Source organism: Podarcis liolepis (genome assembly GCF_965112155.1).
Source record: "Podarcis liolepis genome assembly, chromosome: 4".
Taxonomy (NCBI): domain Eukaryota; kingdom Metazoa; phylum Chordata; class Lepidosauria; order Squamata; family Lacertidae; genus Podarcis; species Podarcis liolepis.
In genome coordinates, this window is record NC_139558.1 from 106,363,299 (window position 1) to 106,387,931 (window position 24,633).

At 48.1% G+C, this 24,633-nt stretch overlaps 2 protein-coding genes across 2 annotated transcripts in view; one reads left to right on the top strand and one right to left on the bottom strand.

Annotated features, from left to right (window-relative positions):
* The window catches only part of LOC310705094 (uncharacterized protein), a gene marked incomplete at its 5' end in the record, with an annotated part of 105,973 nt that overhangs the window by 19,419 nt on the left and 61,921 nt on the right, over positions 1–24,633 (bottom strand). The window lies entirely within an intron of this gene.
* Positions 1,228–23,488, top strand: LOC310705060 (uncharacterized protein). The gene is made up of 6 exons (XM_083499395.1): positions 1,228–1,310; positions 3,883–4,386; positions 4,574–4,655; positions 4,931–5,013; positions 9,026–9,152; positions 21,111–23,488. Exons 2-6 carry the CDS (start codon positions 3,970–3,972, stop codon positions 23,123–23,125), a joined length of 2,724 nt encoding a protein of 907 aa, XP_083355521.1. The 5' UTR covers positions 1,228–1,310; positions 3,883–3,969; the 3' UTR covers positions 23,126–23,488.

Sequence of the window (24,633 nt, forward strand, 5' to 3'; positions counted from 1 at the left end):
CTCATCCCCCCCACCACTTTCTGGACATAACCCAGGAGGAAGGAGCAGAACCACTGTATGACAGTGCCCCCAGCTCCCAGCCCCTCTAGACCAGCGATTTTTTTCAGCAGGGGGCTGGTCCACTGTTCTTCAGACCTTGTGGGGGTGCGGACAATATTTGCGGGGGTGGAGAACGAATTCCTATACCCCACAAATAACCCAGAGATGCATTTTAAATAAAAGCACACATTTTTCTCATGTAAAAACACGCGGATTCCTGGGCTGTCAGCGGGCCGGATTTAGAAGGCAATTGGGTCGGATCCAGCCCCTAGGCCTTAGTTTGCCTTCCCATGCTCTAGACGGTCCAGAAGGATGCTATGGTCGATGGTATCGAACGCTGCTGAGAGATCCAGCAGAACTAGGAAACAGCTCTCACCTTTGTCCCTAGCGCGCCGGAGATCATCAACCAGTGCGACCAAGGCAGTTTCAGTCCCATGAATTCAGCCTGAATCCCGACTGGAAGGGATCCAAATGGTCTGCTTCTTCCAGGCATGCCTGGAGTTGTTCAGCAACCACTCGCTCAATCACCTTGCCCAAGAATGGAAGATTTGAGACTGGGCGATAGTTGGCCATCGTGGCCTGGTCCAAAGATATTTTTTTTAAAGAAGCAGTTTAATAGCTGCCTCTTTCATGGGGTCTGGGAAGGCTCCCTTCTCTTTAGCATTCACCACCCTGCAGAGCCCATCCTTCCTTCCCTGCAAAATCGGCTTTCAAACGGTCCCATGATATTGGGGTGATTCTCTGTCTTTACTTTTTAAGTTTAAACTTTGAAATTCTCTCATGTCTGTAAAACTTTAATAAATATTACTTTTTAAAAAAAAGGTTCCATGAATATGTCAATCTGTGGGTGTGGGGGAGGGGGCGTGCCCCCCCCCCAGGAGAAGGTGCTCTGGTCCAGCCGGGAAGGAAAGTGGGGGGGAGGCAGTTGCACAGGCTCCCCCCTCCGCCCCAGTTGCTCCCCGTCTCCGGACCTCCACTCCCCCCCCCCCCCCAATTTCTGCACTTGGATTAGAGAGACCCTTCGCCAGCCGGGATCTCTTCGGGGCTGAGCTGGGGGGACTCGGCTTGGCAAGGGTTAAAGGGAAGCGAGCTGCCTTCCTAGAGAGGCCAGGAAGCGGGCGGGGGGGGGCAGGTCCTCCAGAGCCAAGGCCCCCCCTCCCCAGTCCTTTCCTGCAAGGAAGGGGGGGGGTGTTGCTTTGTGTCTCTCCTGCAAGGGCTGCCTCGCTGCCCCCTCCTGGGATCTGGTGAGTCTCCTCTCTCTCTGGGATCTGGTGAGTCTCCTCTCTCTCTGGGATCTGGTGAGTCTCCTCTCTCTCTGGGATCTGGTGAGTCTCCTCTCTCTCTGGGATCTGGTGGGGGTCCCAGGGCTGCAGCAGGGGAGGAGGCGGGGGGGGCCTGATCAGGGAGGAGAGGGTCCTGCCAGGGAGGGGCCAGGTCTGCCACGCTCTCCTTCCTGCAGATCAGAGGATCCCAAACTCATTTGGCCTTCCGCCCCCCCCCTTCAGAAAAAAATGACTCCCCCGAAATCTCCCTTCTTTAAACAAAGGAGTCCCTGGGACTTTGACTCTCTGTGACGTCTCTCAGCATCACTGCAGAACAGAGGGAACGTGTGCAAATGGTTTTCCAAAGCTGGACGAGTAGGTGGACTAGCCCCCCCCCAAAAAAAAGGTGGGAGAGGAAGGCCAGGAGTAAAGAGAGGGATCCCAGCCCAGAGTCTGGCTGCTGCATTGGGGACCAGTTTCCCAGTGTCTCCCAGGGCAGCTCCCCACGGAGGCCACGGCAGCAATCCCCTCGCACCCAGAGCAGGGCATCCCAGGACCACATCCTCTCTCTCCCAAAGGGATTGTTGCTGGCAAAGCAGCCGGAAATGGGCGCTGCTACTCCCTGAGCCTCCAGGATTCAACCTCAATCTGTTAACCACCATCCATCCACCACCAACCATCTCCAGACACTCACACAGGACCTTCACCGCCTTCACTGGTTCTGATTTAAAAGAGAGGTAGAGCTGGGTGTCATCTGCATACTGATGAACACCCAGCCCAAACCTCCTGCTGATCCCTCCCAGTGGCTTCATATATAGGTTAAAAAGCAAGGGGGAGAGGACAGAACCCTGGAGCACCCCACAAGTGAGAGCCCAAAGGTCTGAAGACTCATCCCCCCCCCCACTTTCTGGACATGGCCCAGGAGGAAGGAGATTAACCACTGTATGACAGTGCCCCCAGCTCCCAGCCCCTCTAGCCAGTCCAGAAGAATGCCATGGTTGATGGTATCAAAGGCTGCTGAGAGATCCAGCAGAACTAGGAAGCAGCTCTCACCTTAGCCCGCCGGAAATCATGAACCAAGGGAATTTCAGTCCCATGATGAGGCCTGAATCCCAACTGGAAGGGATCCAAATGGTCCGCATCCTCCAGGCGTGCCTGGAGTTGTTCAGCAACCACCCGCTCAATCACCTTGCCCAAAAATGGGAAATGTGAGACTGGGTGACAGCTGGCTATATTGGCCTGGTCCAAAGATATGTTTTTTAAGAGGTGGTTTAAGGACCGCCTCTTTCATCGGGTCTGAGAAGGCTCCCTCACAGAGAGAAGCATTCACCACCCCGCAGAGCCCATCCTTCCTTCCCTTCCCGGTTGGCTTTTATGAGCCAGGATGAGCAAGGAGGCAGGTGGTCAGTTTCACTTGTCCAAGCAGCCTGTCCACATCCTTGGAGGTAAGAAACTTGAACTGATCCCACGCAACCTGACTAGACAGAACTCTAGCACTCTCCCACCCTGGCCCTGCTCCCACGGTGGAGTCTACCTCTTTCCAAATCTGAGTGACTTTAACTGCAAAAAAACTTTGCCAAATCATTGCAGGAGATCTTAGGGTCCTTTTGAGGCCCCAATGATGCAGGTGGTTCCACTAAATTGCGAACCACCTGCAATAGTCTCCTGGTGTTGTTTTCTGCAGATAGAGGCAGTTTAGACAGCCATCGTCACTTGGTAGGCTTGACGTTGAGCTCTAACTCGTATCTGGTCAGATTCAGAGTGTGTTTTCTGCCACCGACACTCTAGCCATCTCAGTGATTGTTTCATCGCCCTCAGCTCCAGGGAAAACCACGGGGCTGTCCAGGCTCCATGTATCGGAGAGGTCGCTTTGGAACCAGGCCATCGATAGCCTGGGTTAACTCCACATTCCAGGGACCACACGGAAATCAGCTGAAAGGCCATCAACATGGGATAAAACATCCCCTCCTCCTTTCTGGAAACCATTTGGATCCATTAAGCACCGGGGGTGGGCCATCCGAATTTGTCCCTCCTCCCTGCAGAGGGAAAGGGTTGTGGAGAAGTCCAGTTGCACCAGGAAGTGATCCGACCATGACACTTCTTTTGTTTCGGTTTCACTTCATGTCAGATCACCCACATCCATAGAGGTGAACATGTCAGGTCAAGTCCTCCATCCAAGTCGTGGATGGCAGTGGTCTCATGAATCATTGACCTGGCATTGCACAGCAGCCCCTTCAGGTCACGTGGGTCTCCCTTGCTGATTCCAGTATCCTTCTGGTCAAGACCAGACCTGGAGGGAAGGATAGTCCTCAAACAATGACTAAACCTGCCTCCTCGGTAATGACGTGGTCTGATCTTAGTGTAACTGTTCCTCCTACCCGTGATCACTGTGATCGAGTGTCCCAGTGCTTCCCCCCCCCCCCGGGGAACCCGCCCCCTGCCATTCTGTTGAATGGGGCCGACTCCCAGGCAGCCCTGACCCTCTCACCTAAAGAACAAAACTATACAAACTATACAAAAAATATAAATATTTACTACTAATAATAAAAACTTTTACATAAAAAAAACATTTGCTTTGTAGGATTGGCAAGAGCTTCTCATTAAGATAGAACTTGGCAGAAGACCAAAGGGTTCCTTCCGATCTCTGAGAGGCTTCCAGAGAGCACAGATGGATGAGCGAGACTCAGCTGGCCCTGAAGCAGGAAGAGGCCATGCCAACCAAACTGGGAGCAGTGGGGGATTCTGGGAAAACTCTGTGCAGAAGATCCTGGGTGAGGAGGGCACCCTCCGCTCAGAGGTGCAGAGCCAGCAGTTGAGGCAGTTCTGCTGCCAGGAGGCCAAAGGACCCCGAGAGGTTTGCAGCCGACTCTACCACCTTGACCGTCAGTGGCTGAAGCCAGAAAGGCACACGAAAGCTGAGATGCTGGACCTGGTGATCTTGGAGCAGTTCCTGGCTGTCCTTCCACTGGAGATGGAGAGCTGGGTGAGGGACTGTGGAGCGGAGACCAGTTCCCAGGCGGTGGCCCTGGCCGAAGGTTGCCTCCTGAGTCAGGCAGAGGAGAGAAAGCAGAAACAGAGAAAGCAGGTGAGAGAGACTTTGCCTGGATACTCCCAATGGGCTCCAAACAGGACAGAGAACATCCCATAATGCTCTACTGATGCCCGTTCTTTTTCTGGGAATGAGATCTAACACCCATAAAGTTTTTGTCTTTTTCATTCTCTTTCTAATATTTCTCACCTTTCTCTGATTTCAATCCTTGTTTCTTTATCAGGAAAAGGATCATTTTGAGGAAATGGACCTAGATTCCTGTGAAGCAGAGAGGCCTCCGTTGGACACCAGAGAGGCGCCACTGTGTAAGGAGGAAGGTGGCTTTTCTCCATTTGGTCTCATTCTGTTGGTTTTCCAACTAATCTGTGGGTTCTTTTTTGGAGGGGGGGGCAGTTGGGACCAAGGGTCCAGAGGAGGGGAAATGGGTTTTGCACATCTAACATATGAAATGGGCACAAACCTCCAAATGCTTTCAGCAGGAAAGGCTTTCTGAAAGGCCCATCTGTAGTTAGAGATGCCCTGTTACACCTCTGAGAGAAGAGGCACTCCTGGCATCCTGCTTACCTTTTTTCTCTTGCAGGTGACAGAATGATGCCGGCAAAAGCTCCTGATCCATGTTTTCATGGGGGCAGAAGAGAAACAGCGGCTGTGGAACCAGATCAGGTCAGGGGAAGCTGCCTTGTGGGGACAGAGGCTGAGGGATGGAGCAATGTCATGGACTGGTTGGGCACAGAGGAATGGTGGGAGGAAGAAGCCGGGGAACCAGGAAGGGAGGACGTCTTAGAGACCAAGGAGTGGAGGTAGAAGAAGGATGAGAGGTCAGTGGGAGAAGAGGGAGAAACCTGGGAAGAGGAGGTGTCAGAAGCTGAAGGGGCAACAGGGCATAGTGAGCTGGGAGACTCTGTGGCAGAATGCAGTCCAGAATCAAAGGCAGAAGAGGAAGGAGGCGAGTGGGAGGAGGGAGGTCGAGAGGCAGAGGAGAGTCAGGAGAAGGAGGAGCCACCGGGGGCTCCCTCTCCTTCTGCCATAAGCCACCCTCCCTGCTTGTCTCTCAGAGCCCGGAGACTTCTGACAATGGAGGAGCAAAGGCAGGCTGCACACTGGCGCACTGTTGGATCACTTGCCAGAAACCCCAGAGAGGAGGGGAGTTAGAAACTTGTGGGGAGCTGGGGGCCTTCACTCTCAGCAATTGATTTTGTGGAGGAAGACACCGTTATAAAATTCGACTCAATATTGATCCAGAGCAGAACTCCAATGTATAGTTAGCAGAGTAAAACCTAAACACGTTATAGGATTCCCAAAAATAGACCAGAGGCAATTGTATTTCATCCAGCAGAGCTTTACTGCTATTGAAGGCAAATGAGCATAATGGTCCCAAATCCAAAACATTCAGGATTGGCCTTGTGCATAAGAAATTCAGTTGCAGCAGACTTAACCTAAACTTACCACAACATATAATAAGTCTAAACCTTAACACTTAACCTTAAGCTTAACACATACTATGTACAGAACACCAGAAGGAAGAGAGAGAGAAGTATAGAAAGAGAAAGTGAAAGCCAGTCCCCTTCTGGCCTCTTCTTATAGTCAGCATGACCTTAGAATCATAGAATCATAGAATCATAGAGTTGGAAGAGACCACAAGGGCCATCGAGTCCAACCCCCTGCCAAGCAGGAAACACCATCAGAGCACTCCTGACATATGGTTGTCAAGCCTCTGCTTAAAGACCTCCAAAGTAGGAGACTCCACCACACTCCTTGGCAGCAAATTCCACTGTCGAACAGCTCTTACTGTCAGGAAGTTCTTCCTAATGTTTAGGTGGAATCTTCTTTCTTGTAGTTTGGATCCATTGCTCCGTGTCCGCTTCTCTGGAGCAGCAGAAAACAACCTTTCTCCCTCCTCTATGTGACATCCTTTTATATATTTGAACATGGCTATCATATCACCTCTTAACCTCCTCTTCTCCAGGCTAAACATGCCCAGCTCCCTTAGCCGTTCCTCATAAGGCATCGTTTCCAGGCCTTTGACCATTTTGGTTGCCCTCCTCTGGACACGTTCCAGTTTGTCAGTGTCCTTCTTGAATTGTGGTGCCCAGAACTGGACACAGTACTCCAGGTGAGGTCTGACCAGAGCAGAATACAGTGGCACTATTACTTCCCTTGATCTAGATGCTATACTCCTATTGATGCGGCCCAGAATTGCATTGGCTTTTTTAGCTGCCGCGTCACACTGTTGGCGCATGTCAAGTTTGTGGTCAACCAAGACTCCTAGATCCTTTTCACATGTACTGCTCTCAAGCCAGGTGTCACCCATCTTGTATTTGTGCCTCTCATTTTTTTTGCCCAAGTGCAATACTTTACATTTCTCCCTGTTAAAATTCATCTTGTTTATTTTTGCCCAGTTCTCTAATCTGTCAAGGTCGTTTTGAAGTGTGATCCTGTCCTCTGGGGTGTTAGCCACCCCTCCCAGTTTGGTGTCATCTGCAAATTTGATCAGGATGCCCTTGAGTCCATCATCCAAGTCGTTGATAAATATGTTGAATAACACCGGGCCCAAGACAGAACCCTGTGGCACCCCACTAGTCACTCTTCTCCAGGATGAAGAGGAACCATTGATGAGCACCCTTTGGGTTCGGTCAGTCAGCCAGTTACAAATCCACTGAGTGGTAGCATAGTCAAGACCACATTTTACCAGCTTCTTTACAAGAATATCATGGGGCACCTTGTCAAATGCCTTGCTGAAATCAAGGTAGGCTACATCCACTGCGTTCCCTTCATCTACCAGGCTTGTAATTCTGTCAAAAAACGAGATCAGGTTAGTCTGACATGACTTATTTTTCAGAAATCCATGCTGACTATTGGTGATCACAGCATTCCTTTCTAGGTGCTCACAGACTGTTTGCTTAATGATCTGCTCCAGAATCTTCCCTGGTATTGATGTCAGACTGACTGGGCGGTAATTATTTGGGTCCTCTCTTTTCCCCTTTTTGAAAATAGGGACAACATTTGCCCTCCTCCAGTCAGCCGGGACTTCGCCTGTTCTCCAGGAATTCTCAAAGATGACTGCCAGTGGTTCTTGACAGAAGAGATGACAGAACCACTTTAACCCAGCTGTACTCAGCTTCTCTGAAGGAATAACCCAAACATCAGGAACCTTCTGCTTGTTTCTTTTATTCAGAGCAGCTTCCGGAACCCTCTTGAACTAACTAGAATAGAAAAGATCAATATCAGATTCATACTTTCTGCACTAAGAAATGCAAACTGACAAACCCTCAGGGAATGAGCTGCTCTTCTCATTAGGCCTGAAACTCAGCCAAGTCTGTGAATATTGTGTTCTTGCTGATAAAGAGTTAACTCCAGCTGTGAACTGTGGGATTTCCTGCCCATATAACTCTGTGACGCCAGCTGTCAGGGAGGATTCGGAGGAGTAATGGACAGAAGAGGCAGAACGGGGGGGGGGCAGAGAGCAGTCGGGGGGAGCCGGGGCTCAGGGATGCTGAAGATCCCCTCAACCACCTAGAGGCTCAGGGAGGAAGCTGAGACTCCGGAAGGGAGGGGGCTTTCAAATCAGCACAGACAAGAAGGATCAAAGACGTCTTGCGCGGGAATCGTAGGAAGCCGCTCCCCGAATCTGACTCGACAGGTTTGGACGCCTAATTCTGAACTGTAGCTGTTTCTTGTATATGTGTAATAAAGACTCTAAGTAGCACGCTGACTGTGCCAGAGTGTTACTGCAAAGGGGAAACACCAACTTTACACCAGCCTTCTGAATGTCGCCAGTAGGATTCATCTGTAGTTGCAGTTTTCATGGAATCCTAGAGTTGAAAGGGACCCCAAAGGTCATCAAGTCCTACCCCCTGCATTGCAGGAGTCTCAGCTAGATCCTCCAAGACAGTTGGTCATCCAGACTACGCTTCTTGTATTTCTATATTAATCACTGAATACAAAAAATGGCTTCTAAGCTTTGGATACCGTAACCAACAGTGTCCAGGATTCACCTAGCCAGCCCCATTGCTGTAAAATGGGGCCTGCCCCCCACTCCTCCCCCTCTCCATGCCCCCATGAACCCCTTGAATTTGGCTCCAGGGCACTGGGAGGGAACTTCCCAAAACAGCACATGAGGAGAGGAGAAAGTGGATCCTTCCATCTGGGAAACTGGGATGCTTGCGTAGGCAGAATTACTTGAAAAACACCAACTGGAGTACCACCTACTTACAAAAAATGACTGCTCCCAGTCACCAGTCTAGCTGCCGCATTCTGGATTAGTTGTAGTTTCCGGGTCACCTTCAAAGGTAGTCCAAGGTAGAGCGCATGGCAGTAGTCCAAGCGGGATATGAGCAGAGCATGCACCATTCTGGTGAGGCAGTCTGTGGACAGGTAGGGTCTCAGCCTCCATACCAGATGGAGCTGATAAACAGCTGCCCTGGACACAGAATTGACCTGCGTCTCCATGGACAGCTGTGAGTCCAAACTGACTCCCAGGCTGCGCACCTGGTCCTTCAGAGGCACAGTTGGCCCATTCAGGACCAGGGAATCCTCCACACCTGCCCACCCTCTGTCCCCCAAAAGAGTACTTTCTGTCTTGTCAGGATTCGACCTCAATCTGTTATAACAGAGCATTGTGTAGCAGATCATATTTCTGCTGTCTCAGAGGAGGACATTTCCCTTTTTCTTTTAGGGTCCAGTGTGCTTTGAAGATGTTTCTGTTCATTTCACGGATGAGGAGTGGGCGTTGCTGGATCCTGACCAGAGAGCTCTGCATAAGGACGTCATGGAGGAGAATCGTGGGACCGTGGCCTCTCTTGGTAAGGCTCCCTGTGGGATCGTCCTATCTGCCTGGAAATTCAAAAAATACCTCTATGTAACAAACCTCATATATTTCCACATAGCTCAGCAGCGCCCAATACAACACCTGGGAACCTAACACCCCCACAATAAACCTTGAACAGCAAACTCCAGTTTTTTCTGTGAACCATCTTCCTCCAGTTCTGCCTTTTTATACCACGGTTGGGCTGGTCTGAACTGCCCAGGCATCTTAAATGTCAGCTTCAGAGTTGTTAGGAAAGATAAGTAGCTTCTGTCAGGTTTTCTGAAGAAGAAGAGTTTGCATTTGATATCCCGCTTTATCACTACCCGAAGGAGTCTCAAAGTGGCTAACATTTTCCTTTCCCTTCCTCCCCCACAACAAACACTCTGTGAGGTGAGTGGGGCTGAGAGACTTCAGAGAAGTGTGACTGGCCCAAGGTCACCCAGCAGCTGCAGGTGGAGGAGCGGAGACACGAACCCGGTTCACCAGATTATGAGACTACCGCTCTTAACCACTACACCACACTGGCTCTTTCTGTTTTTGTTTTTGCTGCTGTCAGTCTTGGGTTGACCAAAGAGACGCCTGACATTGGCGATGGGGGGAATGCCAAGACTGGGCCAAACAAAATCCGTCCCAGAGAAGAGTCAGGCTGATTGAACCTCAGGTAGTAGAATCAGTGATAATTGTTGCGTTCGCAAAGTAAAGGAAGGATTAGGAAGCAAACTAAATATGACATAATAGGCATCACTGAAACCTGGTGGGATAAGTCCCACGATTGGAATGTAATAATGGGGGGATACAATCTATTTCAGAGAAACAGACCAGACAAGAAAGGAGGAGGAGTGGCGTTATATGTCAGGGATGTGTATACCTGTGAAGAGATCCAAGATTTAGAACCACAAAGCCAAAGTGAGAGCATTTGGGTCAAAATTAAGGGAGAGAAGAATAACAGGGACCTCATTGTGGGAGTTTACTATAGATCCCCAAGCCAAACGGAGGACATAGATGATGCCTTCCTGGAACAGATGACCAAGCATGCAAAAGGAAGGGAGATAGTAGTAATGGGGGACTTCATTTACCCGGATATTTGTTGGATGTCAAACTCAGCCAAGAGCATAAGGTCAAACAGATTCCTCACTGGCCTTGCAGACAACTTCATTGTCCAGAAAGTGGGAGAAGCAACAAGAGGAACAGCCATTTTAGATCTGGTCCTAACCAATGTTGATGACCTGGTTAGTGGGGTAGAAGTGGAAAGATCATTAGGCGCGAGTGATCATGCTCTTCTGAAGTTTACTATACAGCGGAAAGGAGCAGCCAAGCATACTAGGACTCAATTTCTTGACTTTAAGAAAGCCGACTTCATAAAACTTAGGGAAGTGCTGGGTGAGATCCCATGGACAGTAATACTAAAAGGAAAGGGAGTTCACGATGGCTGGGAGTTTGTTAAGAGGGAGATACTAAAAGCACAATGTCAGGCAATACCTATGAGACGGAAACATGGAAGGTGCCTAAAGAAGCCAGGGTGGCTATCTAAAGAACTTTTAGCTGAGTTAAGATTAAAAAAGGATGTGTACAAAAAATGGAAAAGGGGGGAAACCACCAAAGAGGAATTCAAACAAATAGCCAGCACGTGTAGACACAAAGTCAGAAAAGCTAAAGCACAGAATGAACTCAGGCTTGCTAGAGAGGTTAAAAGCAACAAAAAAGGCTTCTACGGGTATGTTCGTAGCAAAAGAAAGAACAAAGAAACAGTGGGGTCACTCAGAGGAGAAGATGGTGAAATGCAAACAGGGGACACAGAAAGGGCTGAACTCCTCAATGCCTTCTTTGCCTCAGTCTTCTCCGATAAGGAAAACAATGCCTGACCTGAAGAATTTGGAGCAAATGATTCAGCAAAGCAAACACAGCCCAGAATAACTAAGGAGATAGTACAAGAATACTTGGCTAGTTTAGATGTATTCGAGTCTCCAGGGCCAGATGAACTGCATCCAAGAGTATTAAAAGAACTGGCAGATGTGATCTCAGAACCACTGGCAGTCATCTTTGAGAATTCCTGGAGAACAGGCGAAGTCCCGGCAGACTGGAGGAGGGCAAATGTTGTCCCTATTTTCAAAAAGGGGGAAAGAGAGGACCCAAATAATTACCGCCCAGTCAGTCTGACATCAATACCAGGGAAGATTCTGGAGCAGATCATTAAGCAAACAGTCTGTGAGCACCTAGAAAGGAATGCTGTGATCACCAATAGTCAGCATGGATTTCTGAAAAATAAGTCATGTCAGACTAACCTGATCTCGTTTTTTGACAGAATTACAAGCCTGGTAGATGAAGGGAACGCAGTGGATGTAGCCTACCTTGATTTCAGCAAGGCATTTGACAAGGTGCCCCATGATATTCTTGTAAAGAAGCTGGTAAAATGCGGTCTTGACTATGCTACCACTCAGTGGATTTGTAACTGGCTGACTGACCGAACCCAAAGGGTGCTCATCAATGGTTCCTCTTCATCCTGGAGAAGAGTGACTAGTGGGGTGCCACAGGGTTCTGTCTTGGGCCCGGTCTTATTCAACATCTTTATCAAGGACTTGGATGATGGACTCAAGAGCATCCTGATCAAATTTGCAGATGACACCAAACTGGGAGGGGTGGCTAACACCCCAGAGGACAGGATCACACTTCAAAATGACCTTGACAGATTAGAGAACTGGGCAAAAATAAACAAGATGAATCTTAACAGGGAGAAATGTAAAGTATTGCACTTGGGCAAAAAAAATGAGAGGCACAAATACAAGATGGGTGACACCTGGCTTGAGAGCAGTACATGTGAAAAGGATCTAGGAGTCTTGGTTGACCACAAACTTGACATGAGCCAACCGTGTGACCCGGCAGCTAAAAAAGCCAATGCAATTCTGGGCTGCATCAATAGGAGTATAGCATCTAGATCAAGGGAAGTAATAGTGCCACTGTATTCTGCTCTGGTCAGACCACACCTGGAGTACTGTGTCCAGTTCTGGGCACCACAATTCAAGAAGGACACTGACAAACTGGAACGTGTCCAGAGGAGGGCAACCAAAATGGTCAAAGGCCTGGAAACGATGCCTTATGAGGAACGGCTAAGGGAGCTGGGCATGTTTAGCCTGGAGAAGAGGAGGTTAAGGGGTGATATGATAGCCATGTTCAAATATATAAAAGGATGTCACATAGAGGAGGGAGAAAGGTTGTTTTCTGCTGCTCCAGAGAAGCGGACACGGAGCAATGGATCCAAACTACAAGAAAGAAGATTCCACCTAAACATTAGGAAGAACTTCCTGACAGTAAGAGCTGTTCGACAGTGGAATTTGCTGCCAAGGAGTGTGGTGGAGTCTCCTACTTTGGAGGTCTTTAAGCAGAGGCTTGACAACCATATGTCAGGAGTGCTCTGATGGTGTTTCCTGCTTGGCAGGGGGTTGGACTCGATGGCCCTTGTGGTCTCTTCCAACTCTATGATTCTATGATTCTATGATTGAACTCTGATTAATAAGAATACACACAGAGGCTTGAACCAGCAAGACTCTGGGAAGGGTGCGTGTCTCTCTGTGCTTGTCCGTCCAATCTCCGCAGTCCCCGGCCCAGGCCGTTTGTTAGGTAGATTTATTGCTTTATTGTTCGGCGCCCAGCCACGCTCCCCCTGGGAGCCTCTGTAGCTTCTGTTTACGCAGTGTGGCTTTCAGGCGGTCGTAAAGCAATTAGCAGAATTACGCAGCGATGTGTGTGGAAAGAGCAGTGAACAAGTCCCACACGTTTCTTCTGTCCTAATATCCCTTTATTTGCTCAAAAGTAGCATATTTACAATCAAGAACTTCCATCTGATTCAAGCTGCATTTTCTCTGCGTCCTGCTCGCAACAAAACCGCTTTCACTTTTCACACAGAAGGTTAACCCTTCACTACACCCAACACCATTTTATTCACAAAAGAACTTTTTACAGAGTGTTCGTAAGAACCAATCAGATTTCTTCTGAGCATTTCAACAAACCCACGTGGGGAGAAAGTTAAACTACTAAAACTAATTAAGCACAGGGTAAACAAAGAACAGAACTACAAAGAAGAGCATCTGGCAACCCTGGAGGTAATAAACAAGCAATATACAGTCTGTCCCCGGACCTCTTCTGAAGGCTGGGGGGGGGAGACAAGGGCTTTTCTTCCCACCCCCAGCATTTTAAAAAACCCTGGGACAGCGGAGGACTTCTCCGCTGTCCGGGCGATCTTAAAATGCTGGCGGGCGGCATTTTAAAATCGCCCCGGACAGCGGAGGACTTCTCCGCTGTCCGGGGCGATTTAAAAGCCCCTGGGAAGGCAGGCAGGGGGGGACAAAGACTTTCGCCCCCCGCCCGCCTTCAGAAGGTGTTCCCGCCCCCCGCCCCACTTCGGAACAGCTTTCCGAAGTGGGGCGGATGGGGCAGGCGTTCTACCCCGCCCGCCCGGCTTTGCAGCAGCGCTACGAAGCCTGGCGGCTGGGGCAGGTGCTCCCGCCCCCCCACCCCACTTCGGAGCAGCGTTCCGAAGCGGGGTGGCTGGGGCAGGTGTTCCCACCCCCCGCCCGGCTTCGCAGCAGCGCTACGAAGCCCGGCAGCTGGGGCAGGTGCTCCCGCCCCCCCCACTTCGGAGCAGCGTTCCGAAGCGGGGTGGCTGGGGCAGGTGTTCCCACCCCCCGCCCGGCTTCGCAGCAGCGCTACGAAGCCCGGCGGCTGGGGCAGGTGCTCCCGCCCCCCACCCCACTTCGGAGCAGCGTTCCGAAGCGGGGTGGCTGGGGCAGGTGTTCCCCCGAGCGCTTCTAAAGGCGGGCGGCGGTGAGGGAATCCCTTGGCCCCCCGCCGGACTTCAAAAGAGCTTCGGGAAGTCCGGCGGGGGGCCAAGGGATTCCCTCCCAGCCGCCCGCATTTAAAAGCACTCCGGGCAAAGCAGCGAAGTGCGCTGCTTTCCCCGGAGTGCTTTTAAACGCGGGCGGCTGGGAAGGAATCCCTTGCACCCCCGCCGGACTTCAAAAGAGCTTCGGGAAGTCCGGCGGGGGGCCAAGGGATTCCCTCCCAGCCGCCCGCATTTAAAAGCACTCCGGGCAAAGCAGCAAAGTGCGCTGCTTTCCCCAGAGTGCTTTTAAACGTGGGCGGCTGGGAAGGAATCCCTTGCACCCCCGCCGGACTTCAAAAGAGCTTCGGGAAGTCCGGCGGGGGGCCAAGGGATTCCCTCCCAGCCGCCCGCATTTAAAAGCACTCCGGGCAAAGCAGCAAAGTGCGCTGCTTTCCCCAGAGTGCTTTTAAACGTGGGCGGCTGGGAAGGAATCCCTTGCACCCCCGCCGGACTTCAAAAGAGCTTCAGGAAGTCCGGCGGGGGGCCAAGGGATTCCCTCCCAGCCGCCCGCATTTAAAAGCACTCTGGGCAAAGCAGCAAAGTGCGCTGCTTTCCCCGAGCGCTTCTAAATGCGCTGCGCTTCCCCGCTGTCCCAGAGATTTCCCTATGGGCTTTCGTCTTGCGAAGCAAGCCCATAGGGAAATTCGTTTTGCGAAGCGCCTCCAAAACGGAAAACCCTTTCGTCTAGCGGGTTTTCCGTCTTGCGAGGCGTTCGTCTTGCGGGGTACCACTGTACATATGATAAGGGGGATGGCCAGGAGGACAGTGACCATTATCACCTTAATGTGAAACCTGTTTCCTGGCCCTAAGATTAACATCCTAAGATTACCTATTAGAAAACTACAAAGACGAAACTGCCCAGTCTTTGAGGACACAGGACGCCTGCCTGTCCAAGTGTGTACGTGATTCGTGAAGAGCAAGGAAAAAAGGGCAGCAGAGGCAAAAGGGCATGAAAAGGGCAGGAATGTAGAATCTTATGGGATTTAATCAGAAATTATCGTCAATATATCAAACCCAGTCAACACAATGCTTTCATCGTGGACACAATGGCTTGATGTATATTTTATAATTCCTCATGGTAATCCCGTCTGATCCCTACAATTATAATAATAGTAATAGTAATAATTTTTATTTATCCCTGGACCATCTGATTGGGTTGCACCCAGCCAACACATATATAAACATGAAACATTAATAACAACAATCTGATCCCATATAAAAAGTACATTAACTTTAAATGAACAACTTATACTTGTGGCTAAAATCATGGAAACTTATTTAAAAGTGTGTTTCCAAAGTTTGATGGCTCATAACACCAATTTTGGGGGGAGTGATACCATAGGAAAGATAATTTAATGAAAATTGCAATGCAATAACTTTTATGAAGGAGTATTTATTAGAACAGCAGTCATTAAAAAGAAATGTGAAACACATAGAAAAAAAGGAGATATATAGATATTCTCACCATGTCAATTAATACGGACTTTGGTAACATTCCGCTTTAATTCTGGCCTTACAACGCCTTCTCATGGAGTGAAGCAAGTTTTTTAGTTCTGCAGCTGTAATAATGTGAAACCCAGAGGACTTTCAGGTTGGCGCCTCTGGCAATGGCGGATTTCCTCCGATTGGGAGGAATCCGCTCCGTGGAAAACAGGGTCTGAACCGCCACGGCGAGGCGGAGACCCATCAAAAACCACAGGCGGGAGAAGCCTGTGGACGTGGGATTCGGCTGGCACCTTTGCGCCCCCTCCACTCGCAGGGAAACCCGGTTTTGGGGATCCGGAGTGACGTGGGGTGAGTGGCGCGGTGCCTTGAATCGACTGCTTCTTTCACGGAGTGAAGCCGCAGTGCTGTTGCCGGAGCGCGCTGACTTTTTTCCTGTGGACAATTGGATTTCAAACAGCTGCCTGTGAGTAGAACGGAAAATTGGACTGTGAAATTTCTTAATTAGGCACCGAAAGTGGGAAGGTCTAAACAGGAAGTCCGCCTTCCGCTTTTGTAGATAGATTGAAGCAAAGACACGGCAAGCTAGAGTTCAGAAAGTTGTTTGTAAAGGACTAAATTTTCATCATTTAAAATTACTGAACCCCCCTTGGAAGCAGGAGAAGAGGGGGGAACCTTTTTTTGGACTGTTCAAACCTGCAGAAGAGAGAGTAAAGAAAGGTAATTTTCCATCGTCTTGAACCTGGGAGCGGGGTGTCAAGACAGACGTTTTGGAGAAGCTCATTGACTATGGACAAACGTCTTTGACAGATAGTTAAAAGAACAGAAAAATATTGATTCCATTGTTTCCTTTTGCTTCTAAAAGGAACAAAATTTTGACAAAATATCCGAAAAAGGAAAACTTTGTTGCTAAATCTGCCTTCAAAGAAAAAAGGAAAAAAAGATGGATACAAATAGAAACTGTTTCCCCTAGAGGGAGCTCGTGAAACTGTTATTAAAGCCGAACTGGGGAGCTTTGCAGCTGTAGAGATTAAAGATCGTGGGACCAGACTTCGACCTTGAACAAGAATGTGCTCAGAAGCTCTGGTGCTTGCCTTTTGCAAGACAAGTGCTTTATTGGAACAGTTGCATGAGAAAATGGATTTGATGACAGTTGCGATAGGAAATTTTGGACAGGCAGTGGGTACCTATATAGAACCCACTCAGGAATTAATCCAGGAATGTGCTTTGATAGATGAGATGAGGGAGGAGGCTGTTGCTGGACCTCGGGTGGCAGAGATGGAGGGAGTGGTGGCCCAGCAGGAACATGAGTTGTTGGATTTGATGAATGAGCCTGGAAAAAGTCAGATTTGGAGAGATGGAGTTCTGCTTGGTTTGGAGATGGGGGGCTGGATAAACCCCCCTATGCAGAGATGTTTTGATTTTTCAAGTCTGGCTTTAGGCCAGGGGGAGCTCGGAGTTGTGGGGGCCCCTAACTTTGGAAGGGCCTTGAAACATGCCTTTAAATACCACATGGATTTGAGTGTTGACTATGGAAAAGGGGCTGACTTGTCAAGAAGGGACAAAAATATTGTCAAGTTGGAGTCACCCAGAGTGAAAGGAGAAGAAAACAAAGTAAAGTACAGTGGTGCCTCGCAAGACAAAATTAATTCGTTCCGCAAGTCTCTTCGTCTTGCGGTTTTTTCGTCTTGCGATGCACGGTTTCCCATAGGAATGCATTGAAAATCAATTAATGCGTTCCTAGGGAAACCGCCTTCAGACCAGGTCCGGGGACAGTCTGTCCCCGGACCTCTTCTGAAGGCTGGGGGGGGGGACAAGGGCTTTTCTTCCCACCCCCAGCATTTTTAAAAACCCTGGGACAGCGGAGGACTTCTCTGCTGTCCGGGGCGATCTTAAAAGCCCCTGGGAAGGCAGGCAGGGGGGACAAAGACTTTCGCCCCCTGCCCGCCTTCAGAAGGTGTTCCCGCCCCCCGCCCCACTTCAGAACAGCTTTCCGAAGTGGGGCGGCTGGGGCAGGTGTCCCCGCCCCCCGCCCCACTTCGGAACAGCTTTCCGAAGTGGGGCGGCTGGGGCAGGTGTCCCCGCCCCCCGCCCCACTTCGGAACAGCTTTCCGAAGTGGGGCGGCTGGGGCAGGTGTCCCCGCCCCCCCACCCCACTTCGGAACAGCTTTCCGAAGTGGGGCGGCGGGGGCGGTGTCTCCGCCCCCCCGCCCCACTTCGGAACAGCTTTCCGAAGTGGGGCGGCTGGGGCAGGTGTCCCCGCCCCCCCGCCCCACTTCGGAACAGCTTTCCGAAGTGGGGCGGCTGGGGCAGGTGTCCCCGCCCCCCCTTCGGAACAGCGTTTTAAAATGCTGGGGGTGGGGAGCGAAGCGCTGCCGACCCCTAGCATTTTAAAACCTCCCCGGGACAGGGGAAGATTTTAAAATGCTGGGGGTCGGCAGCTAACGCTTCGCTCCCGACCCCCAGCATTTTAAAATCTCCCCGGGACAGACACTTCTCTGCTGTCCCTTGGAGATTTTAAAATGCTGGGGGTCGGCAGCGAACGCTTCGCTCCCGCCCGCCAGCAACTTAAGATCGCCCGGGGCAGGCGGGGGGGGGGAAGGCAGGCGGGGGGGGAAAGGCAGCGCTTCTCCTCTGTTCCCGGGGCTTGCGGTGGGAGGAGGGTTTTTCCTCCCCACCACCAACATTCAGAACAGCATTCTGAATGTTGGCGGTGGGAAGGAAAACCCTCCTCCCACCCCAAGTCTTCAGGAAAGCCATCCGATGCCCGGCGGCGGGAGGAGACGTCCCCCCCCCGCCGGGCATCGGAGCTTCGTTCGGATGCCCGGCGGCGGGAGGAGACGTTCTCCCCCCCCCCCCCCCGCCGGGCATCGGATGGCTTTCCTGAAGACTTGGGGTGGGAGGAGGGCTTAAGAGCCTCGGATATAAGGTCACCAGGTTGATGGACTAGATGGATGGGATAGAAAGGACTGACAAAACCCGAGACCAGGAGAAGAGACGATGGATGAAGATTGGAAGAAAGTTTTAAAAATTTATTTAGAAAAGTATCGCAAAATTAATGAGTATTAGAAAAATGTTGGAATGAAATTAATTGGCTTTAGCAGAAATGTTAAAAAGAATTATGTAAAAATACGTTATGGTTAAAAGAATTAGGTATAAGTAAGATTTAAGATTTAAGTTTTAAGGTTTTTATGGTAAGATAAGGTTAAAATAGATTAAGGTAGTTTAATGACAGAATATTGTGAAAGATGGAAAGGATTTGCTGAGATAATTAACAACTAGAATACAAAAAAGGGAGGTTTGAGGAGGTCGATGAAATAAGTTAATGAAAGTTAAGGATTTGGGAATATTGGATTTGTTTTTAAATTTGTTGTATATTTTTGTTTTTTGATTGTGTTGCATTGTGTGTTTTGTTTTTTCTTTTTGATTTTGTTTTTATTGATTTGTATTGTTTAATTGTTACTTTTATCTACTCTTTTCTTTTTCTTTCTCTTTTTCTTATTTTTTCCTTCTTTTTTTCCTTTGTAACTTTAAAATTCTCAATAAATATCAGTTTTAAAAAATAAAAAAATAATGTGAAACCCAGATGGAATTATTGCCTCTATTAATTGGGCTTTATTGCTGGGTTGCTTCTGACTAACAAGTTTCTTTAGTCGGCTCCCAATATTTTCGCTTGGCCTATTCCCAGGCCATTCCAGCAGTGGAATAGGATTTCACATTCAGAACGCTTCAGTTCAGGCTCAAGTATTTGATTTATGTATTTGGGGGCATTGACGTTCCCATTAATGACACAAATTCTGCCCACACCTTTTGCTGTCATACAACCCCAGATCATCACACTGTCTGGGTGTTTCACGGTCAGTGTAATGCAAGTAGGATGTAAATCTTCTCCGATTCTCCTCCTCGCGTATTTCATGCCATCACTACCAAGCAAGGAGATTTGGGTCTCATCGCTCCAAATAACACTGTCCCATTCTTCCGCTGTCCAGTTAACATGGGTTTTAGTCCAGTTTAATCTTTTCCACCTTGGCTTGAGAGATAATGGCTTTTCCCTTGGAATTCTAGCATTTAGACCAGTCCTTGCCCTCAACTTCACCTTCCATTGCGCCATGTCATCTTGTAAACACCCAGATGATTTTCTTCTGTCATGCAGACACAGTCTCTCCATTCTTCGATCATCACTTGCTGTTGTGCACCTTTTCCTGCCTTTACCAGTCTGATTTTGTAGTGACTGAGTCTCTTTATCTTGTTCTTTATTCGTTTAGTCGTGTCCGCCTCTTCGTGACCCCCTGGACCAGAGCACGCCAGGCCCTCCTGTCTTTCCACTGCCTCCTGCAGTTTGGTCAAACTCATGTTTGTAGCCTCAAGAACACTGTCCCACCATCTCGTTCTCTGTCGTCCCCTTCTCCTTGTGCCCTCCATCTTTCCCAACATCAGGGTCTTTTCCAGGGAGTCTTCTCTTCTCCTAAGGTGGCCAAAGTATTGGAGCCTCAGCTTTAGGATCTGTCCTTCCAGTGAGCGCTCAGGGATGATTTCCTTCGGAATGGAGAGGTTGGATCTTCTTGCAGTCCATGGGACTCTCCTTATATCTCTTCACAAATATAGAAAGGCCAGCTTTGGTTAAGTTTTCCTCAATCTTTTTCTTTTTTCTTTTTTAAAATGAATATTTATTGAATATTTTTATTGATCTAATTTTTCTGTTACTATAATAAAGTTTATTCAGACCCTGCCAGTTGTTGTTTCTGCAAATAACCTGTAAATGGTTCCCAAACTCATTTAAAATCCTTTTTGTCCTTCTCTCGTAGTTTTTCTGTTAGCTTAGCCAATTCTGCATATTTCATCAGTTTTTCTTACCATTGTTCTTTTGATGGTATTTCTTCCATCTTCCAATTTTGTGCAGTCAAGATTCTTGCCGCTGTTATAGTATACATAAATAATGTCCATTTTTCTTTTGGCAGCTCTTGATTTGAGATACCTAACAGAAAGGCTTCAGGCTGTTTACCAAAGTTCATTTTAAACATTCTTTTCAGTTCATTATATATCATTTCCCAATATTTTTTAATGCATTTGCATTCCCACCACATATGATAAAATGTTCCTTCCTTTTCTTGACATCTCCAGCATCTCTTATTTTCTTTCTTAAACATCTTTGCCATTTTCACTGGTGTGATATACCATCTATGCATCATTTTCATGTAATTCTCTCTTAATAATATACAATCTGTAAATTTTATATCAACTTTCCACAATATAACATAACACACTAACAAAAGTCAAGCTAAGCAAGTTGTGCTTCCTTTTTCTGGTTATTCCGCTATGACTTTTGATAGAATACAGATAATTACATTCTTCATTAAATTATCTTTCCATTGATACATAATTTTGTGGTATTACTCTAAACGAAGTTGTGTTACGAGCCATCAAATATCTGAAATACACTTTTTCCCCAAAAGGCTTCCACAATTTTGGCCACTACTGTATATCAAACAAATCAACATTCAACAATCCATCAGAATATATGAATAAAAATGTTGGTTAATGACAACCAACAAAGGCAATGAAAAAAGACCCAACTCCCTTCAGTTCTTCTTGATTTGTTTCTGAGGCTCTAATCCCTTTTTGTCTCCATTGCAGATTTTGATGAATTGGAAAACAAGAACAAGGATGAACATGACAAAAACCCCAGAGAGGAGAAGCCATGCAAAAATTTGGAGTATGGAGAGAGCCGCAGTCAGAGCTCCCATTCCACTTCACAACAAAGAATTCTCATTGGAAAGAAACCCTATCAGTGCGTGGAATGTGGAAAGAGCTTCAGGAACAACTTCAATCTCACTTCCCATCAGAAATTTCATGAAGGGGAGAAACCCTATCAGTGTGTGGAATGTGGAAAGAGCTTCAGGGAGAGCTCCCATCTCACTAAGCATCAGAGAATTCATACAGGAGAGAAACCCTATCAGTGCATGGAATGTGGAAAGAGCTTCAGTCAGAGCTTCTCTCTCACTTCCCATCGAAGAATTCATACAGGAGAGAAACCCTACCAGTGTGTTGAATGTGGAAAGAGCTTCAGGCAGAGCGCCAATCTCACTTCCCATCGAAAAATTCATACAGGAGAGAAACCACATCAGTGTGTGCAATGTGGAAAGAGCTTCAGGCAGAGCTCCCATCTCACTAAGCATCAGAAATTTCATGAAGGGGAGAAACCCTATCCATGCTTTGAATGTGGAAAGTGTTTCAGGGAGAGCTCTGATCTCACTTCCCATCAGAGAATCCATACAGGAAAGAAGCCCTACCAGTGTGTGGAATGTGGAAAGAGGTTCAGTAAGAGCTCCTCTCTCACTTCCCATCAAAGAATTCATACAGGGGATAAACCCTATCAGTGTGTGGAATGTGGAAAGAGGTTCAGACAGATCTCCACTCTCACTTCCCATCGAAGAATTCATACAGGAGAGAAACCCTATCAGTGTGTGGAATGTGGAAAGAGCTTCAGTCTGAGCTTCTCTCTCACTTCCCATCGAAGAATTCATACAGGAGAGAAACCCTATCAGTGTGTGGAATGTGGAAAGAGCTTCAGTCAGAGCTTCTCTCTCACTTCCCATCGAAGAATTCATACAGGAGAGAAACCCTATCAGTGTGTGGAATGTGGAAAGAGCTTCAGTCAGGGCTCCTCTCTCACTAAGCATCAGAGAATTCATACAGGGGAGAAACCCTATCAATGCATGGAATGTGGAAAGAACTTCAGGAAGAGCTCAGATCTCACAAAGCATCAGAGAATTCATACAGGGGAGAAACCCTATCAGTGCATGGAATGTGGAAAGAGCTTCAGGAAGAGCTCAGATCTCACTAAGCATCAGAGAATTCATACAGGGGAGAAACCCTATCAGTGCATGGAATGTGGAAAGAGCTTCAGGCAGAGCTCCTCTCTCACTTCCCATCAAAGAATTCATACAGGAGAGAAACCCTATCAGTGTGTGGAATGTGGAAAGAGCTTCAGTATGGGCTGCCGTCTCACTTCCCATCGAAAAATTCATACAGGGGAGAAACCCTATCAGTGTGTTGAATGTGGAAAGAGCTTCAGGAAGGGCTCAGATCTCACTAAGCATCAGAGAATTCATACAGGGGAGAAACCCTATCAGTGCTTTGAATGTGGAAAGCGCTTCAGGGAGAGCTCTGATCTCACTAAGCATCAGAAAATTCATACAGGAGAGAAATCCTATCAGTGCTTTGAATGTGGAAAGAGCTTCAGTATGGGCTCCTATCTCACTAAGCATCAGAGAATTCATACAGGAGAGAAACCCTATCAGTGTGTGGAATGTGGAAAGAGCTTCAGTAGGAGCTCCCATCTCACTTCCCATCAAAGAATTCATACAAGGGAGAAACCCTTTCAGTGCATGGAATGTGGAAAGGGCTTCAGTCATAACTCCTCTCTCACTAAGCATCAGAGAATTCATACAGGGGAGAAACCCCATCAGTGTGTGGAATGTGGAAAGAGCTTTAGTCAGGGAGGCCATCTCACTAGGCATCAGAGAATTCATACAGGGGAGAAACCCTATGAGTGCGTGGAATGTGGAAAGAGCTTCAGGAAGAGCTTCAGTCTCACATCCCATCAGAGAATTCATGCCAAGGTTGGAAAAACCATTATACAGCTATAGGAGCCAGGCAAATCCGCACCTTGTTAACCAGGCCTTTGGCTTATTGACATCTAATGCCCTTTTAAAATGTAGTGAGGGGGGTTACAGATGTATATTATGTGTTTTTATATTGTCTTTTTATGTTGTAACCAACCTGTGACATGTGGGAACAGTAGTCAACTTTTAGAGGCCAAGGGGGTTTTGCCCCCCAATAGTATATTTGAGGGGGCCACCCCCCCAGTTGATAGGCATCGCCATTCCAATGCCCTTTATGCATCATGTGATTGATTGTGCAAGGCAGGCCTTACCTGGCCCCCCACCAATATTTTATTCAAGTTGGCACCACTGTTTCGGGTGGTATACAAATTAAATAATTACATAAATTGCCTTTGCACATGTTTCAGCTTGTCAATATCCTTATTTATTATCATTTTTAATATTTATGTGCCCTCCATCTGAAGATTTCACAACAGAAACATAAAGGATGAAAGCATGGCTTTCTCAAAAACAATTCAAGCCAGAGAAATCTCTCCTCCCCTTTTTTTGGATGGAGTTACAATCTTTGTTGGTCAGGGGACAGCTGTGGAAATAGTGCATCTTGATTTCAGTAAGGCTTTTGAGAAAGTTCCCCCGTGATCTTTCTGTGAGAAAGCTGGTAAAATGTGGGCTGAATGAGGAAACTGTTAGGTGGATTTGACTGACCGAACCCAAAGAGGACTCCTTCATGGTTCCTCAACACCCTGGGAGAAGTGACAAGAGGGGTGCTGTAGGGTTCAATCCTGGGCCCGTTGTCATTCATCGTCTTTATGAATGAGTTGGATGAAGGAACTGAGGGGATGCTCATCACATTTACAGACGAAACCAAATGGGGAGCATAGGCCAATGTGGCAGAAGGCAGAATCAGATCAAGGGCAGGAATGTTGTTGTTGTTTAGTAGTTTAGTCGTGTCCGACTCTTTGTGACCCCCTGGACCAGAGCACGCCAGGCACTCCTGTCTTCCACTGCCTCCCGCAGTTTGGTCAAACTCATGCTGGTAGCTTCAAGAACACTATCCAACCATCTCGTCCTCTGTCGTCCCCTTCTCCTTGTGCCCTCCATCTTTCCCAACATCAGGGTCTTTTCCAGGGAGTCTCCTCTCATGAGGTGGCCAAAGTATTGGAGCCTCAGCTTCAGGATCTGTCCTTCCAGTGAGCACTCAGGGCTGATTTCCTTCAGAATGGAGAGGTTTGATCTTCTTGCAGTCCATGGGACTCTCAAGAGTCTCCTCCAGCACCATAATTCAAAAGCATCAATTCTTCGGCAATCAGCATTCTTTATGGTCCAGCTCTCACTTCCATACGTCACTAGTGGGAAAACCATAGCTTTAACTATTCAGACCTTTGTTGGCAAGGTGATGTCTCTGCTTTTAAGCTCTGCAGTGATCATGGAGCCCAAGAAAGTAAAATCTCTCACTGCCTCCATTTCTTCTCCTTCTATTTGCCAGTGGCCATGATCTTCAGTTTTTTTTATGTTGAGCTTCAAACCATATT